At 35.5% G+C, this 18,756-nt stretch overlaps 2 protein-coding genes across 2 annotated transcripts; one reads left to right on the plus strand and one right to left on the minus strand.

Moving 5' to 3' along the window:
- Positions 2,086-9,773, plus strand: LOC109833727 (pentatricopeptide repeat-containing protein At3g59040). Its single transcript, XM_020401514.1, is given in 8 exon segments — positions 2,086-2,327; positions 2,456-2,639; positions 2,642-2,800; positions 3,536-3,826; positions 5,112-5,360; positions 8,094-8,218; positions 8,922-9,020; positions 9,106-9,773. Coding segments are annotated over 7 exon segments (1,608 nt in total). The 5' UTR covers positions 2,086-2,327; positions 2,456-2,531; the 3' UTR covers positions 9,683-9,773.
- Positions 10,310-13,694, minus strand: LOC109833728 (uncharacterized protein At4g38062). Its single transcript, XM_020401515.1, has 2 exons — positions 13,602-13,694; positions 10,310-13,358 (listed from the first exon to the last, which is right to left on the minus strand). Exon 2 carries the CDS (start codon positions 13,354-13,356, stop codon positions 10,477-10,479), a length of 2,880 nt encoding a protein of 959 aa, XP_020257104.1. The 5' UTR covers positions 13,357-13,358; positions 13,602-13,694; the 3' UTR covers positions 10,310-10,476.

The following is an 18,756-nucleotide window of genomic DNA, read 5'->3' on the forward strand; positions in this document are numbered from 1 at the left end:
TTATTTCCTAAAAACCAAGAAACGGAAATGGAAAAGGTGGAAATCTCAAAATACTCCATTTCTTCTATTTCCATCCCTAAAACTCACCCACAACATCCAATAAAATATTATTTTTATTCAACAACTCATCAACATCATCTAATAAAATATTATTTTCATCTAACAACTCATCCACCACATCTAATAAAATATTATTTTCATCCAAACATCACTCAACTCATCTCTTTTCATCATTTCAAATCACTCACATCATCGAATAAAATATTATAACAATTCACCTCATCTCATTAACATTTCATTTCTTTGTTTTCATCTCAAAAAGTTGTGAAAACACTTTTCTTAATCTTTCTTCACATCACCCAATAATACAATGACAACTCATCTCATCTTATTTCATTTCTTATTTTTAAGAATGAACCAAACAAAAGAAAACAACAAAACTACAGGAAATAAGTTTCTTATAATTCATTTCCTTATTTTTTTTCGCCAACCGAACAACATCAAAACTAGTTTTCTTAAAAAATCACTCACATCATCCAATAGTAATGTGACAACTCATCTCATCTCATCTCCATTTCTTTGATTTCCTTTTTTTTAGCCAACCAAACAATTCAAAAACTCATTTTTCTTAGAAATAGTTTTCTATTTTTTTGATTTCCCATTTTTTTAAGGCAAACGAACAAGTTATTGGAGTTGAGGTTCGGGCTTATACCCATATTTTCAGCCCAGACGGCCCAACATAAGCCCTCAACATGCATAGCATTCGAGTACTGCAAGGGGGGAATATTCGAGATCTTTTATTGTAAATTCTAAGAGGGGGGTTAGTCATCTAGAACTTAAATTTATAACTGAGATAATTTGTGGGATAAATTTTTAAGGTGTTAGTCACATAGAACTAAAACTAGAACAAAATTTTACAGTGTTAGTCAAGTAGAACTCTAACAAAACTAGAATTGGGATAATGGTACAAAATTATCCCCTTTTTTTATTTTTCTATACAAAAATAAGAGTTCTAGTCTCTCAAATTATTCCAAGTTTTAGCTTGGAACTAGGTGGTAAAAAACTAGAACTCATATTTATTTTGTTATTTTTTATTTTTATATTTTTTCTTTACTTCTTTCCTATTATGGGTATCATCATCATTAGATCATCATTATAAAAATAATTGTTAATATCTTATAGTCTAACCAAAAGTTATTTAATAGTAAAGAACATTTTTGTAAGCAATTATCAATCAATAATAATAAGTTTAAAATACATAAATAGTATTTATATCGTCAAAATGCATAAATATATATTTCCTGATTATAAAAATTTATCCCACGTTATTTTATTAAAATATCTCGCTTCACAAAAATGTTTCTATTTATCCCACTAAAATATCCCACTAGCGAAAAATTATTCCACTTTAACAATTATCCAATTTTGCATGAAAATATCTCAATCGACTAACACCCCCAAAGAGAATTTAGTCTAGTCAACAATGATCTAAACACCCATAAAACTTTGAGTCAAGGCTTAAAAGAGCCTTGCCCATATTAGTCTCTCAAATCTTTAATAATTTCATATTAGAATCTCAAAGCTTCAAAATCTCTTAGACTCTTAGTAGTCCCTCTAGACTCTTAGTAGTCCCTCAAAGCTTATGGATTTTTGCAAATTTTGTCCTTTAGTTAACTCACGTTAGATTGACGAAAAAATTTTCTTAAATATAATTGTTTTAGAAAAATTCACGTTATATGGCTTTGTAAATTCCCCAACCAATTTAATAATGGTGTTAAATCCAAGACCACTTTAAAGCAGCCTTAAACCAACCGAAATTATCTTACTCGACAGACGTAAGAACCACCTCGACCCATTTTTGACGTTCCCAATTGCCCTATCTCCTCTAAATTCTTTATAACCCACTAACTGAGTGGTAATTTGATTAATAAGGATGTAGGGTTATAAGTTAACCCAACCATGATGAAATAGTAATTGAAAAACTAAGAGGGGGATCAATGTGTAAGACCCTACTACTTAGAAATTTCAAAGCTCTAGAGACTAACATGGAATTATTGGAGATAGAGAGAAGAGGGGGGAAAAGGAAAAAAGAATAAAAATCGTAGGATAATATCTTTACTCACTTGCTGCTGGGCTCTCACTTTTCCCCGAAAAAATATCATATCCTCAGTTCACTCTGCTCCCGCCGCCGAGCTCGCTGATTATTGGACACGGCGACCGCTGACCTAACAGTCCTCCCTCGCCGTCCATCTCCTGTGGTCCCCTTCCGACGTCGATCTCTCGCCGCCCGTTCGTCACCCCTATTCTGCCAACTCCTCAACCTTCAGGTCAGCTAAACCCCCCCACCACCCCCCACACACCCAACCCACCCCCCCCCCAAAAAAAAAAAAAGGAAAAAAAAATCCTTATTTATTGAATTTTTCTCGTTAATGAAATGTTATGGATAATTTGACAGCAAACTGAATGTTTTGGTGAACCCAAATGGGATTAAAACTAGACCTAACGCGAGATTGAAGGTAGTTTGCCATGGAATGCTGGCTCCGAGAAAGTTCATGCAGAGGAGGAGGAAAGTTGAGGTTTTTAAGGACGCAGCCACTGAACTGAGTCTGATAAGAAGTGAACTGGAGGAGCTGTTGATGACTAAGAGATTGAACAGAACCATCAGACGGTTCGGCTGTTGCGGAGGGCAGAGACTACTATAAAGAGCCAGAGGACTAAAGGGGAGGCACTCCCTAGAGATCTTGTGCTTGGTACTCTTGTTCGATTCAAGCAGTTGAAGAAATGGAAAATTGTTAGTGAGGTATTGTAATCTTACCCAAGCTGTTACCCGTGATGTGCACAGGAGTTGGCCTTACAAACATACTGTGATGATATGATTTGACAAATATCCATTCAAAATTAGTGGAAACCAATATCTAAATGTAACTATTTCTGAGATAAATCATCTCACAAATAAGTGGTTTGGGTATAGAGATTATACCGTGTGAGCAGTGGCGGATACAGAAAAAATATATATATTTTTTTATCTTGGATTGGAGGGGGGGGGGGGAGCGGAACTACAAGATTATTTAACAGAAATAAGCAGAACTCAATTCGGAGATGTATAACTTGTGATATGAATGCTTTAACAAGACAATATTAAAACGATTAACAGCAGGTTGGAAACATGCACAGATGCTGAAACTTGCACGGCTCATAACTTTCGACTTGGTTATCGGAATCACTATTATAATATGTTTTCAGAAAGCTCTTAACATGATCTACAAAAGTAAGATCTCTAGGGGTGCAGTTGCCCACCCCAACCACCACTTGGATCCGCCCCTGCATGTGAGCTAGAAAACATGAATTTAATTGTTTAGAAGCAGACATGTGAGCTAGAAAACATGGATTTAATTGTTTAGAAGCAGATATATTAGAGATGATTGACACATGTCTCATTGTCATAACCAGCTACTTTAGTATGATATAGATGATTCATGCCCATAAAGTGATTCCATGTTATTTTAATTGATGTCTCTTTGTTTGTTCTTATTAGATTCTTGAGTGGCTTAGATGCCAACATTGGTGGAGTTTCTCGGAGATGGATTATTTAATGCTAATCACAGCTTATGGGAAGATAGGGGATTTTAACGGGGCAGAGAGGGTTTTGAAGTATATGAACAAGAAAGGTTACCCTCCTAGTGTAATATCTCAAACTGCATTGATGGAAGCATATGGGAGAGCTGGGCAGTATAATAAGGCGGAAGCTATATTTCGCAGGATGCAGTCATCAGGCCCTGAACCATCTCCAGTAACATATCAGATCATCCTCAAAAGTTTTGTTGAGGTAGCCCATCTTTCTCTCTTTACTAATTTCTTGTTGCTTTTTCTCATATACCGATTCAAGCACTTCTTTTGGTGTCCTGATATGAGGTATGATTCAAGTATTTCTATTGATACCCTGATATGAGATATTATAAATTGATCTTCAATTCTCATTAATTGTCTGCTACTAAGTATAACTTCACTAACTTTTGCTGGAACATGGTGAGTTGATTTCCATGTGGATAACTTCACCTAAGCCATTGGCATTTAGTAGTAACACATAGTCACACACATAAATACGACATGACCTAGAGCACCAACACAATGAGTTTCTAAGAGAGTAGAATTGGCATGTTGAGAAGCATCATCATCCAATATGGAACACCAATGACAAGAATATATGTTGAACATAAGAGTATGTACTACATATCTGTTACCCTGGTACATCATCTTTTCACTAACAGTTTAGATTATTCCTTTAGAAGTCCTTTGCAGTTCATCAACTAAAATGGGACATCATGAAATGAGCAGAGTATATAGTTGGGGTAAACAGATTGGTTATGATCTTACCATACCCTATCCGCTTACCAATCATGGATACAAATATGGATGTCTAGATAAAGAAAAACTCATATCCATGTCCACCAAAATCAAGTACAGATATGATAAAAGAGAAATATATATAAAAACGAAACGGATATGAGAGCATATAAAATTTGTAAATATATAGATCACACAAGCGAGACCATGAATATGTTCCACATATCGGAAAAGCTAAGATCAGGTCTTTGGATCATCAAAATTAATCTCAAAGTCATTAATCTAATGATCAAAACAATTGCAATTGTATGATAGACATATATTCAGATATGGATCTGGATATATTACTACATATTTGTATCTGTGTTTGTATCCTATCAGATATAGATATCTAGTAACCATGTTTGTATCCTAAAAGATACAGCTATGGATATATCCGCGAATGCAGATACTTTTTTGCAACCATAGTACACAGCCTTCATATTTAAACCCATTTGGGTAAATGTTCTCTTTCATATCTATTTTGTCCTTGCTACAAATTCACCATTCTGATGAATGAAATTATCTCAAATTCCTTCAAGAATTGTCATTAAAGACCATTAAAGGACGTGTTCACTTCAGTATTATAGTCAGTGTTTCATACCTAAAATAGTTCACTAGACCATTCAAGGGCTTCATGAAATATTCATGCCAATATTTCCAGCTCATTTGCGCACTACTTTTATTTATCTTGGCATTCTCAATAATTTTAATATTGGCAACTTCAGGGTGAGAAATATCAGGAAGCTGAAAATATTTTCCAAAGCCTTCTGAATGAAGAAAGATCTTCTTTCAAGCCAGACCAGAAAATGTTCCATATGATGATTTACATGTACAAGAAATCTGGGAACTATGATCAAGCTCGTAGACTATTTGCTCAAATGGCTGAGAAGGAAGTACCGCAATCAACTGTTACTTATAATAGTTTAATGTCTTTTGAGAACGACTATAAAGAGGTCTCAAAGATATATGATCAGGTACTTTATGTTGTGCATGAACTTTTATTTGTACATACTAGTTAGATTGCTTTCTCCCACTTCCACTCCTTACCTCCTTCTCAGTAATAGTTATACATAAATATCACATGTATGCACACGTGCATTTCTGTTCAGTTCTGTGTGGTTCACACGGAAGAGGTGTGTGCTGATGCTCTCGGAGGTAGGGGTTTAGGGGGTTTTCTCTAGTTTTTTTTTAAAATTACTGTTAGGGTTTTTTTTGGCAATTTCTTTTTTGGTGGGGGATTTGAGGAGGTGCAGATGGATCAGAGCAAATTACACTTTTTTTCCCATGTGCTTATTATGAATGCTCTTATTATCATCATCTTTGTGCAGATAGACTGGTCAAAGTAACCTCTTAAATTATGGATCTAGAAGTTTGCTTGTGATGGGAGTTTAAGACATTTCAGGTGTACATCTAGGGACCAATTCCTTTAAATGGAAGAGTGTTTAAATCGGGATGACAAGACCTACTTAACATCTTGCACTATCTCCTTCTCAAACTACTGGTATTGCTCCCAGTTCTGAAGTATGATGACAAGGGAGATGTTAGGCTCCACCTTGCCATTCCTATATGGGCTTTTAGGATGGTATAACACTATGACCGTTTTCTGCAATGTACATTGAGTAGATTAATTGTTCCTTTTCTTCCCAAATTAATCAACAAAGTCTTCTTCACTTTTCCTCATCACCAAGAAAATCATTAAGCTCCCGTCTTTATTGTTCTTGGGGGAGCTTGTGTGCCACCCAGTTTATAAAGTACCTGCTAGTTAGTGACAGTAATCATCAACCCGTTTCGCACAATTGCCTGTGGCTTCTGTATCGAGAGGAAGGTTAGGGCTACTTTTAGCTGCTGCCATTAGCCAATCTAAATGAACAAGAGGTGGAAAGGATTCATAGAAGACAAACATGGTAGTTTCTGATAAGTGATAACCCTCTCCAGTGTTCCAACCAAGGTTTTAAATATCGGATGTCGGGTTCATGTCGCTCGGCCAAAATTCATGTCGGATAGCGGAAATCGGGGATATATCGGGGGACATGAAAAAATATCGGATTGCCATATCGGATAGGTTGATATAATATCATAAATGGAATCTTCACATACTTGATAATTATATTGTCTAAACATATGAAAAAGTACATATGAGAAGGTCTTCATTTTCACAAGCAACCACCAAGTTTTTGCTTTTGCATAGAAAACTAAATAGACACTAGAACAGCTTAACTGCAATATGTTTAGACAATTCTTATTAAAGTTAATAATTATCCAGAATATAAAAATTACTAATACAATTCTTTATACACAACTTTATTTATTAATGTAAAGATTTATTAATTGTTCAATTTAAGAATTTATGTTATTATAAAAGTCACTTCATAATTTTACACTCAAAGAAAAAGATTATAAAAAAAATGTTCACATACAAAGCGCGTGCATTATACTAGTAGGAACAAAAAGAAAATTCTACTGAAATTGAAAATTAAACTCGTAATTGCTATTCTAAACTACTTAACTGCATCGACTAACAATTGCAGGATTTTTATTATATATCTGTCATTTCTCCAAACAAGAAACTAGTAAAACCGAAGTATATGTGCACCTAATACAAATAAATTCATGTGTTCTTATAGCCTTCCATTATAAAGAAAACACATGCAATAACAAGTAATTAAAACCTACAACAAGCACCCATATGGGTAGTGGATGGGAAACAATGCGAAACTTTACATAAATAGAAAGTGAAAGATATTGCAAATCATATGATTTCAACATGTCAATGTGAAACCGATATTTCTGAATTTTGGCCGATATTTGATGGCCGAAATGTCGCCCGATATATCCGCTATTTTCCGACATGTCCCCGACATGACCTCAAAAACGCCATACGCATTAAATTCAACAATTTCGTGGCGGCTAGGCTCCGAATCCGCAATATCGGCCGCCATGTCCGACATGGCGGCCGATATTTAAAACACTGGTTCCAACTACATCTTTTCTCTCCATTCTTCAGTATTTACAGTCATCTCCAACATCGATAACAGAAGATCTGACAAGAGAGTCTAAAAACAGTTTCTGGAATGCATACAGAGAAGACACATTGCATAGGCTGGCGACATGTTGATAGTTTTAAGTAACACTACAGTCTACTGGTGACACGTTGGTGGGGGATGCCCAAGTTTTTGCAGTGGTTGCTTGTTTAAAAACTTTTTTTTGGTAGGTGTGATCCGTTCGACATAGATCCAATTTTTCTTTTTTTTTTATTCCTTAGATATTTTTCCCTTTTCCATTCCTGTTGGTATCAAAATGCCGCTGTGTCTGGATATCTTGTCCGTCTCTCCGGGAAAATGAATATCTCCGGAAAAGATTTTAAGTTCAATACTTCTTTTTACTCTCCACTCGGACTAATCCGCCTACTCGGGATTTTGTATTTGTGTTTAAAGCGAGTTGTGTATCTACTCCAATGATATCCCTTCCGCTATAACTGTTCTAATGAAATATTCCTGCATATGTGGTATAGGTTGGTGTCTCATTAGCTATAATACAATTCTCTGTGAAAAAATGTTTCTGTAATGGCTCATGTGCTGACAACCATGTGCTTTCACGAAAGAGACGATATCTTAGTCTTATTGATAGAGATGTAATAGTCGAGAAAGGAAACAATATCTTTCTTTACTGTTAGATATTTTTAATTTTAATTTGGTTTTAGTATCTAGATGCAACGAGCTGGACTTAAGCCTGACGTGGTGAGCTATGCACTTCTCATCAATGCTTATGGAAAGGCCAGGAGGGAAGATGAAGCATTGGCAGTTTTTGAAGAGATGCTGGATGCTGGTGTCAGGTGCTGTGTTTCTCCTGCTAAAATCCATTTCTACATCATCCCATCATAATAATGTTGGATATATGAAGGCCTTCAATCTTATTTCTGAAAAATGTGGACGATTTCCTGTGCATAGGATTTATCCACTTATCCTACAATTTACCCTACTTTTTTTATATTTCGTATGGCTTAGGAGTTACATGAAGTAGCTCACAGAAGTTTGAATAACATGCGATTGAGATTGCCAATGAGAGATCGTAGAAAATATTGCTTTCTCTGGCTAAAATAGTCATGATAGGTCATTGAGATTGCCAATGAGAGAGCGGTTAGGTCATTGAGATTGCCAATGAGAGAGCGGTTTGTACATACCAAACAACTTTATCAGCTTCTACACATCTGACTGCCGTCACTAGAACTTCTATTATTAACATGTATAATCTCTACTGTTAATAAGACCCTTGATAAAAGTGGTTGCAATTTGTGTACATCACACAAATGAACACTCGTGGAAAACCATATAACAGGCGCAGGTCCCGCTTCCAAGGAAAAATTTCAACTTAGATTGCCAGTAGACTTGTGTTTAAGCTCTAGTAATTTGAAAGCTGAAATTACTATATATCCAGCTCTTTCCAGTGACAGCTATTTGTCTTTTGCAGTTTCTGTTTAGATATTGATATTTTTCATGTTCCCTGATCTTTTGGTTGTTATGTCTTTTTTCTTTTAGGCCAACACACAAAGCATATAACATTTTGCTCGATGCCTTTGCAATATCCGGAATGGTTGACAAAGCTCGGATTGTGTTCAAGAGTATGAGAAGAGACAAGTACAACCAATTCCCCTCACATAAATCTAAAGGCTAAAACTAAATTGATGTTAATTATCCTAATACCATCTAATTTATTTCGCAGGTTTACTCCTGATCTCTGCTCTTATGCAACGATGCTCTCTGCTTATGTCAATGCCTCTGACATGGAGGGAGCAGAGAAATTCTTCCGCCGTTTGAAAGAAGATGGCCTACGACCAAATGTTGTTGTCTATGGAACTCTAATGAAAGGTTATGCCAAGGGAAATAACCTAGAGAAGGTCATGAGAGTATATGAGAGAATGAGATTACAAGGAGTGGAACCCAACCAAACAATCTTCACAACAATTATGGATGCCCATGGCAAGAACTCTGATTTCGGGAGTTCTGTTGTTTGGTATAAAGAGATGGCTGCTCGTGGTTTTCCACCCGATCAGAAAGCGAAAAACATATTATTGTCTCTAGCTAAGACGCCGGAGGAACAAGAGGAAGCAAACAAACTTGTTGGTAATGTAGTTGATCTTTCTGAGGATAAGGTCAGTAATTTACCTGACTTTGATGGCAACTCAGAAGTACAAACTAATGAGGATCTCACAGGAGAAACTGTGAGCAAGTTTTCTGATTTAGATGTTGATGATGATGATGATGATCTAGATTTTGTTTCCTCGGAAGAAAGCCAATAGCTATTGCCTGTAACTCAGTTATGAAATTGTAGATACAGTTTTGACAGTTGATTTTGAAATAGATATCTATCTGCAGAGATTATTATTTTAATGCCCAAAGCCACTTTTGTTAAATCATTTAACTGTTTTCTTGAAAATTAGATCATGATTTTTCTACATAGAACATGGTTCATAAAATTATTCAGCCACTGATAATTGTTATGCATTTTCCTTCCATTGCTCAAATCTAATCATTTCCTTCATTTTGATGTTTGGGGACTGGGGTTTAGATTCTTGTAATGTTTGATTCAAATTCTTGTAATATTTGATTCAAGACATGTTTGTTAAAAGCTTTAGGATCCTACTTTGTTCGAGAATGGCGGTTGACTTTTTTTTTAAATCTTGAATCGGTACCATGTTCAAATTACCTGGAGGCCAAATTAACCAAATATATCTGGAGGTCAAATTAACCAAAATAAGCAAAATCGATGTGTAACTCTTGGTTACAGACCTTGGTTTATATCATTTCAAGAGTTCCAGCAATAAGAATTAAAAGCAAACACGCAGAATTTTTCCGACAATGATGCTTCTATTTTGATACTGCTTCCTGAGTTTTTCCAACTATCAAAAGGTTCTAACAATAACGAGTACAGAATTGAAACAATTTCATCGCAAGACAAGTATAGTTCTCAACATAACAAGAGATTGTTTAAGTAATTTAGTCAAGACAACTGAATTCAATGCAAATTATCTAATACAACATTTGACAAAGAGATGGTACGAGGATTAACTGACAAAGGAAAGAAAGTTTGATCTTAAAGGACATCACCCACTCGATTCTGATTACAGAAGTACTTATTGTGCTCCTTTAACGGGGACCTTACACCAGGAACCTGTCCTGTTTTGTTTTTTGAGGGTGAATTGAAGTTTTTCCCGTCTGGGTTTCTGAAGTTTGCGTCAACTTGAAAATCTGCAGAAATGGCATTCTCATTTGCAGCATTTTGCGTAACCCTGTCCCACTTTCTCTTAACCTCCTCACTTTCGCCCAATACGTCCACTATCAGGTCACCAAACCCCATCATCTGATTGACTAACTCGTCTCTATCCGATGAAACCTGCACAATGGACTCATAAAGAGCCTCCTTCTCAGATTCTAGCTCTTTTGCTCGGGCTTCTAATGCCAATTTACTACTCATTATGACTTTGAGTTCGTCCTCGAAGTGAACCTGCTCTTTCTTTTTCTCCAAGAGAAGAACGGCTAACTTGGCTTCAAGCTCGTGTACACAATTTTTCAGGCTAAATGCCAGGTCCTCTCCACATTTAGCCATCCTCTGTAATGCATCAATTTCTTTTTCCAACTCAGCCACCAAACTGTGTCTAAAGTAGATTTCATGTTGATTAAGAATGTGAACTGCCATTATCTTCTCCAGTGTCTCGCTAAGCACACAAAGCTCAATATCTGCATCTCGTTCACACGATAAAATCTTGTTCTGCATATCAGTAATTACTTTCTCTTTCTCTTCCATTACTTGTTGCGACCTCAATTTCTCTTCCTCAATCTTCATTAGAAATTCAAACTCTCTGAGAACATAATTTTGTTCAAGAGAATCAATTTCTGTTTGCACAGATCTTTGCCTCCTGTCCATGTCTTCCATAAACTGAAAAAAAATTTCCTTTTCATACTCACTTGACTTCTTAGATTCTAATTTGGTTTCCATATCTTGTTTATCTTCCTCAAGCAGAAGAAGGGATTCCTGAAGCTCTTCTATTATCATGTCTTTCTGCTTTAAAGCTTGCAGAAAGCTCTCCTTTCTTTCCTCAAGGTCTTTATCAGCCTTCACCTTGGCAACCAAGGAATGCTCTAGATCCCTTCTCATAGATATCATCTCATCACGACATTCGTTTAATTCAACTTGCAACTCACATCTCAACTTTTCCATCTGCTCCACTACTAGCTTACATTGCTTGAGTTCATACTCAACCTTGCAAAGTTGATTGCTCTTCTCGGCAAGAGCACAATTAGCCTGGTCTAGAGCAGACAAAGCTTTTCTAACATCCTCCATCAGGTCGTCTTCCTTGCTTACAGTTTGTTTCTTAAACTTTTCAAGTTTCTGTGATGATTCTTCAAGCATCACTTTGTATGAAGATATTTCCTTCTTCATCCGATTGTATTCTTGCTCAATAGATTCTGAATACTCCATCTTTGACAGTAATGAGTCAACTGTTTCATGCTCTCGCTTAATCTGAGCTTGTGCTTGTGCCAGGTCACTACTCTTCTTCTCTAGTTGCTCCATCAGAAAGCGGATTCTCTCCTCCGCTTTCACACCGTTCTGCCCATATTCGTGCATCAAGTCTTCGAGACTTGAAGAGGATTCCACAAATTTCGATTTCAATATCATAAGAACCACATATATCTCTTCATTTTCCAACTTTTGCTGCATCAATGAGGAATGGGCAACTTCTAGTTCAGCCTGTAGGTACCGTGTATGTTCATCCTTGTCACTTAACTTGAGCAAGCAATCATCCAACTCGTTGTTAAGCTTTTCTGTCTCCAAGCTCCACTCAGCATCTCGAGCTTTCATTTTCTCAGAACAACTTCGGTGTGCCTGTTCTAAAGCTCGAAATTTTTGCTGCAATGTCTTCAAAGAAGCAGCTGCACCCACTCCATTAACTTGAGCTTCTTGAAGTTCTTTCAAAGACGAACGCAATTCTTCATTCTCTTGCTCAAGATGTGTTGCCCTATATTCAAGCTCCTTTGCAAGAGTGCCCTTTGTGGCCAATGAGTTTCTTAATGCAGCTATCTCCTCATCTCTCTCCACTGTAAGAGATCTAATTCTCGATCTAGCCTCTTCATAGTCCGACATGACATTCTCATACATTGCTTTTGACTCAGCCATCTGAATTTCGAGCAATTTCCTTCTGCTCTCTTCACGAGCCAGAACCTGATTGCACATCTCTAACTTGGACCTGAGATCCTCAGCAACCCTAGTTTTGGAATCCAAATTAGTCTGCAAAGAGGAAACTTCATCAATCAGATTGGCCCTCTCCATCTCCAGCTCCTTCTTGCACGCTCGAAACTTCTCTTGGGCCTTATTATGGGCGTCCTCGAGGTGCCTAAACTGTTCTGTCTTCCATTTAAGCTGGTTTTCGAGTTCCTCTTTGTCTCGCTCCATTTTAGATATCGTCTCATCTCTCCTTCTCGCTTCTCTTGACGCCTGAGCCCTCTGCTCTGCATCAGCGCATTTCTTCCGCGTAATCGACAAAAGCCCTTTTAGCTTCTCGATCTCTTGTTCACAAGAAGAAATCAACCCGCCCTGTTCCTCCCCTTTCATGTTGGCTTCATCCAAAGCTGAAACAAGCTGTTTATTGTCTCCTTCCAGCCTCGAAACTTTCTCCGAGAAACCCGCCTTCAGATTTTCATGGGCCAAGCTCAGATGCTTGAAAGCCGACTCCTTCTCGCTGACCTTAGATCTGAGCTCCTCACACATTAGTTTCGTGACAGAGATCTCCTCACCCTTGGCATCAATCTCTTTCGCTTGCTTCTCAATCTGGGCTCTGCTTTCTTGAAGCCTCGCAGACTGCTCGGCATGGGCTCGCCTCAAGCTCTCGAAGAGTGCGGATTTAGCCCGGATTTCTTCAGTCAACGATTCTACAGTTGTCCTGGCCTCCTCCAGCTCCTTGTACACCTGCTCCATGTCTAGATACCAGGGCGGGGGGCAAAACTCTCGTTTAGGAATTTTGTCAAACAGTTTACAAGATCAAATTTTGAAAGGGATCCAGTACACGAAAACGCACAGATCTCTGATTTAAAAAAAAAAAAAAAAAAAGACGTCAAAACGATAGATGGGCACCCAATGAGTAGATATTTACGACCATTTAACCATGCGAAGAAGAACTAAAAAATTTGGCGTGGGGCAGGGGAGCAAAGAGCAATACTGACCTGAAGAAGGAAAGAGGAGGAGAGATTGTGAGAGGCGCTGTTTCGCATTCAATGAAAGGTCGGGCTTTTCTTTTCTTTTTTTTTTCTTTTTTCTTTTTTAAATAGGCGGGATGTTCCCAAATTTGGAGTTTTCAAAATTGACGATCTGAGGGCTGGAAAACGGGTCGGGTTGAGGTTTAAGATCCAACACCGGAAGGTGACCGGGTTCGGGTTTGTCTGGTTTAGACCATCTCCAACCACCCTCCATCTCTCCAAAATCTCCAAATTTGGAGAGTGGAACCTCTCTAACCACTCTCCAAATTTGAGGGTGGGGAGAAAAAATGGAGGGTCTCTCCATAACACTATTCATGGGTTTTTAATTATAATTTTGCCATTTTTAGCTATTTGGTTTCTTAAAAATTACCACTTTGCCATCCTTCTTATTAATTTAAATTAGATGTTTAATTTCAGTTTCTTAAAAATTACCACTTTGCCATCCTTCTTATTAATTTAAATTAGATGTTTAATTTCAAATAAATATAGTTAAAAAATTATTAATCTAATATTTTCTTATTAATTTAAATTAGATGTTTAATTTCAAATAAATATAGTTAAAAAATTATTAATCTAATATTTGAGATCATTATATATTTGGAAAGGGCTCGTTGAGATATTTAAAATGAAACTAAGATTAATTTATTTTAGTATTATTATAAAATTATTAATTTTTAAATTAAATAAATAAGTATCAGACATGAAATTTTAAATATGGGGATCTATTTAACTTGCTCCATAAAAAAATACAAGCATAAATTACAAATATGAATTTCCCACTGGAAATCAAGGAGGATTTTCTCAATTTGCGGGCGAAGCTGGTTCTATAGGAAGAAATGAATATGGTGGTTCTTCGAGAGATCGGGATGGAACCGGTAGTTATAACGATAATGATCTGCCAGAATTTTAATTGTCTCTTATCATATTTTATGTTTGAGGTTTATGTTTGCGACCTATGATATGTTGTATTAGAGGTTAATATTTGCTTTCTTGTTCTATCGATGTATGCTTTCACTGTTATTTTAGAATTTCTTCTTTTTTAATATGTTGTATTGCAGTATTAATATTGGGTTCATTTTAAAGCTCTCATCGACACCTTTATAATGTTATAATTTTTTTCCCAAATAAATTATTAACAATAAAATTATTAATGTAAACTATATCCAACATTATTTAATTTATATGGTTTTTTTGACAATAAAAATAAAAATAAAAACATTTGGAGGGTGTGGGTTGGAGCAACCCTCCAAATTTCACCCTCCAAATTAGAATATTCCTAGAATATTCTAATTTGGAGGGTCAAATTTGGAGGGTATGGTTGGAGATGCCCTTAGTAATAAGGTCGCTAAAAGGACTATATTAATGGAAAATTATTTCAGGGGCCCCTGCTCCTGGAAAGCTGGCCCCCAACTTTTACGTTTGTTCTTGTTACATTTTACATTCGGATAAGTTTTCAAAACCATCCTTTTTTAAAATTTATTTATAAAAAACGACTCATTTCAATCTTAATTTCAAAAACCGATCCAGTTTCAAAAACCGACCCAGTTGGTTGAAACTTGGTCGGTTTTTGAAAAAAAAAATTCAAACTTCACGGGAGTTGAACTCCCGTGAAGTTTTGTTATGAGAAAAAACTTCACGGGAGTTCAACTCCCGTGAAGTTTAAATTTTTTTTTTCAAAAACAGACACAGTTTCATCCAACTGGGTCTATTTTTGTAATTAAAGTTGAAAATGGTCTTTTTTGGGGAATAAATTTCAAAACCTGATGGTTTTGAAAATTTGTCCTTTTACCTTCCGTTTAGATGCGGCCACTTGTTACCTTTTGCTCACTTTTGTTACCTTCCAGTCCTTTTTGAAACTTTTATTAATTAGATTTTTGTTACATTTGTTCATCCGGTACTATCTTTCATTAATTAATAATACAATCTTGTAATTCTTGTTGTCTTTCTTTGTTTATTGATACATTTATTTTTTAGTAATATATCTTTCCCTAGGCCTGTCCATCAGGGCCGGCCGGTCCGGCCCCGGCCCGGAAATCCGGGCCCGGGCCGGGCAAACCGGAGCCCGGACCCGGACCCGGGTACCGCGGCCGGGTCCGGGCCCGGGCCGACCGGCCCGGGTTCGGCGGCGGCCGGTTTTTCTTTTTTTTTAATTTTTTTTTCCAAATTTTTAAATTTTATTAAGTTTTAAATTATAAAAAGACAAAAAATAATAGTAAAATAATAATTTTATTAATCACTTAAATAACATAAATTACAAATAAAAAATTATAAAAATAATTTTTTATTAATAATTAATAAATCATTTACAAATTACAAGTATAAATTTATTTTGAATTCATCGCATCACAATAGATAAGTACATCTCACCTAGGTTTTTTTTATTTTTTTTAATAAAAAAATGCTAAAAATAGTTTAATATTATTATATTTTATATAATTATGTATTAGTATATACTTCTAAATTATTATGTAACTATATATTATATATACATATATTATATGTAAATATATTGTATATATTTATAAGTTATAATTTAAGAGAGAGAGAGAGAATCGCATAAGTAACCAGTAGCGTTGCTCGTTGGGCCAATGGGGAAGTAACCGTTGTAATAACTATACTTATATACTAAGAGAGAGAGAGAGAGTATACACACACACATATATAAAAGAGTATACTTATATAATAGGAAGTATACATATATAAGAGAGAGTATATATATACATACTACATTATACATATATAAAAGAGAGTATTCTTATATATATATATATATATATATATATAATATATATATATATTATATATATATATATATATATATATAAAGAGAAAGTATACTTATATATACTTATACATATATATACTTATATACTAAGAGAGAGTATATATATACATACACATATGACATATTATACATATATAGAAATATATTATATAAGAGAGAGTATACATATATAAGAGAGAGTATACTTATAATATACATATATACTAAGAGAGAGTATATATATACATACATGCATACATTATACATATATAAGAGAGGTATTCTTATATATACTTATATAAGAGAAAGTATACTTATATATACTTATACATATATATACTTACATAAGAGAGAGTATACTTATATATACTTATATACTAAGAGAGAGTATATATATACACACATATGACATATTATGCATATATAGAAATATGTTATATATACATATATTATACATATATAAAAATATATTATATATACATATATTATACATATTATATATATTTATATATACATATATAATATAATACATAAAATAAAAAAATACTATTCCGGGCCGGGCCGGGCTCGGGCGCGAGCACAAAAGAGCCGGCCCGGGCCCCGCCGGAGCCCGGAGCCCGGAGCCGACCCCGGATTGCCGGGTTTCCGGGCCGAGGCCGCCGGGCTCCGCCGGGCCGAGGCCGCGGGGCTGTTTTGGACGCCCTATCTTCCTCCACGATACCTTACATGATTGTTCTTGTTTCTCTTTGTTTATTGACGCTTTTATTTGTTTTTCATAACTTCATTTCTTTTTAGCTTTCGCTATTTAACGATACCTTTGTACAAATCTTACTTTCGATCGAAGATTCACGCTATTGATGGAAAATTTTTCAAAACAGATCCTTTTGGGTTTTTATTTATAAAAAACGACCGGTTTTGAAAAAATTTACAAAAACTGACCTGTTTTCAGCCCAGCACTGAAAACAGGTCGGTTTTTGTAAAAAGAAATTCGGAAACTTCACGGGAGTTCAACTCCCGTGAAGTTTAGTGTATTTTTAAACTTCACAGGAGTTGAACTCCCGTGAAGTTTAATTTCTTCATAAATCTTCACGGGTATTCACGGGAGTTCAACTCCTATGAAATCTTCACGGGAGTTCAACTCCCGTGAAGATTTATGCACTTATGAAACAATATCGCCAGAGAGCCGCTCTCTGGGAAGTTGAGACTGCAAGTTCACGGGGGTTGAACTCCCGTGAAGTTGCAGGTTATACAAAACATGCACAGCCTGCTGTGCATGTTTTGTATACGTACCTGTTAACTCATATATATTAACTCATATATATACCAATTTATTTGCTAACAACAATCACAACAATATATACATGATTCAACCATGAATTAAACACGCACGATTATGTATATGAACAATAATTGATCTTCAAAAGTTTAGTATTTAAAAATTCAGGAAAGTTACAAATTTTAACAAAATAAGTTCAAATACAACCCAATATAGCTCCCCTCCTTCCTCTCCCTCTCTCCCCCTTCCCCTCGCTCTTCCCCGCCCCATGGGTTCTTGCTGATGAGCCTCATCGAAAGTACACGATTTTGTTATGAACAACGGTCTCGTCGCGCCTCCTTCATAAACGGGCATATTATTTTCGAAGTAATTAATCTTCCCATCATAAGAATAGAGAATTACGATTCGATCGTTCATCGTTACCTCTGAAGAGTGAAAAATTCAAGATCAATATTACACGAAAAGCCGAATAAATATTGATTGTTACTAATTTTTACATTTAGGTAGTAACTCTAATTTCCACATTAATTGATAATTTCACCTCTAAATACACAAAATTATTTAATTTTTCTTCACAAAATTCGTAAATAATTCAAAATACACAAAATTATTTAATTTTTCTTCACAAAATTCGTAAATAATTCACAATTAAATTCTAAAATCTATTTTATGTCATACATATGTAGTAACACTAATTTTCACATTTATTGATAATTTCCCCTCTAATTTCACAAAATTTTTGATAATTTCCACACTAATTCCACGAAATTATTGATAATTTTCACACTAATTCTTCACAAATTTCACAAAATTATTGATAATTTCCCCTCTAATTTTCACATTTATTGATAATTTCCACTCTAATTTTCACATTTCTTCACAAAATTCGTAAATAATCCACAATTAAATTCTAAAATCTAGATTTTTACATGTAATCGCAATCAAATAGTGAGAGTATACAAAATTTAGAGAGATTAATTTTTTTAGGAAGAATTTACCTGTTTTTTAGACTGAGATTGAGATCTGATGTCGATCTGACGACGTCGGCGATCGGAAAGGAGGCGGCGGTGGCGGTCAGAGGC

The sequence above is a fragment of the Asparagus officinalis genome, chromosome 3, assembly GCF_001876935.1.
Source record: "Asparagus officinalis chromosome 3, Aspof.V1, whole genome shotgun sequence".
Classification (NCBI taxonomy): domain Eukaryota; kingdom Viridiplantae; phylum Streptophyta; class Magnoliopsida; order Asparagales; family Asparagaceae; genus Asparagus; species Asparagus officinalis.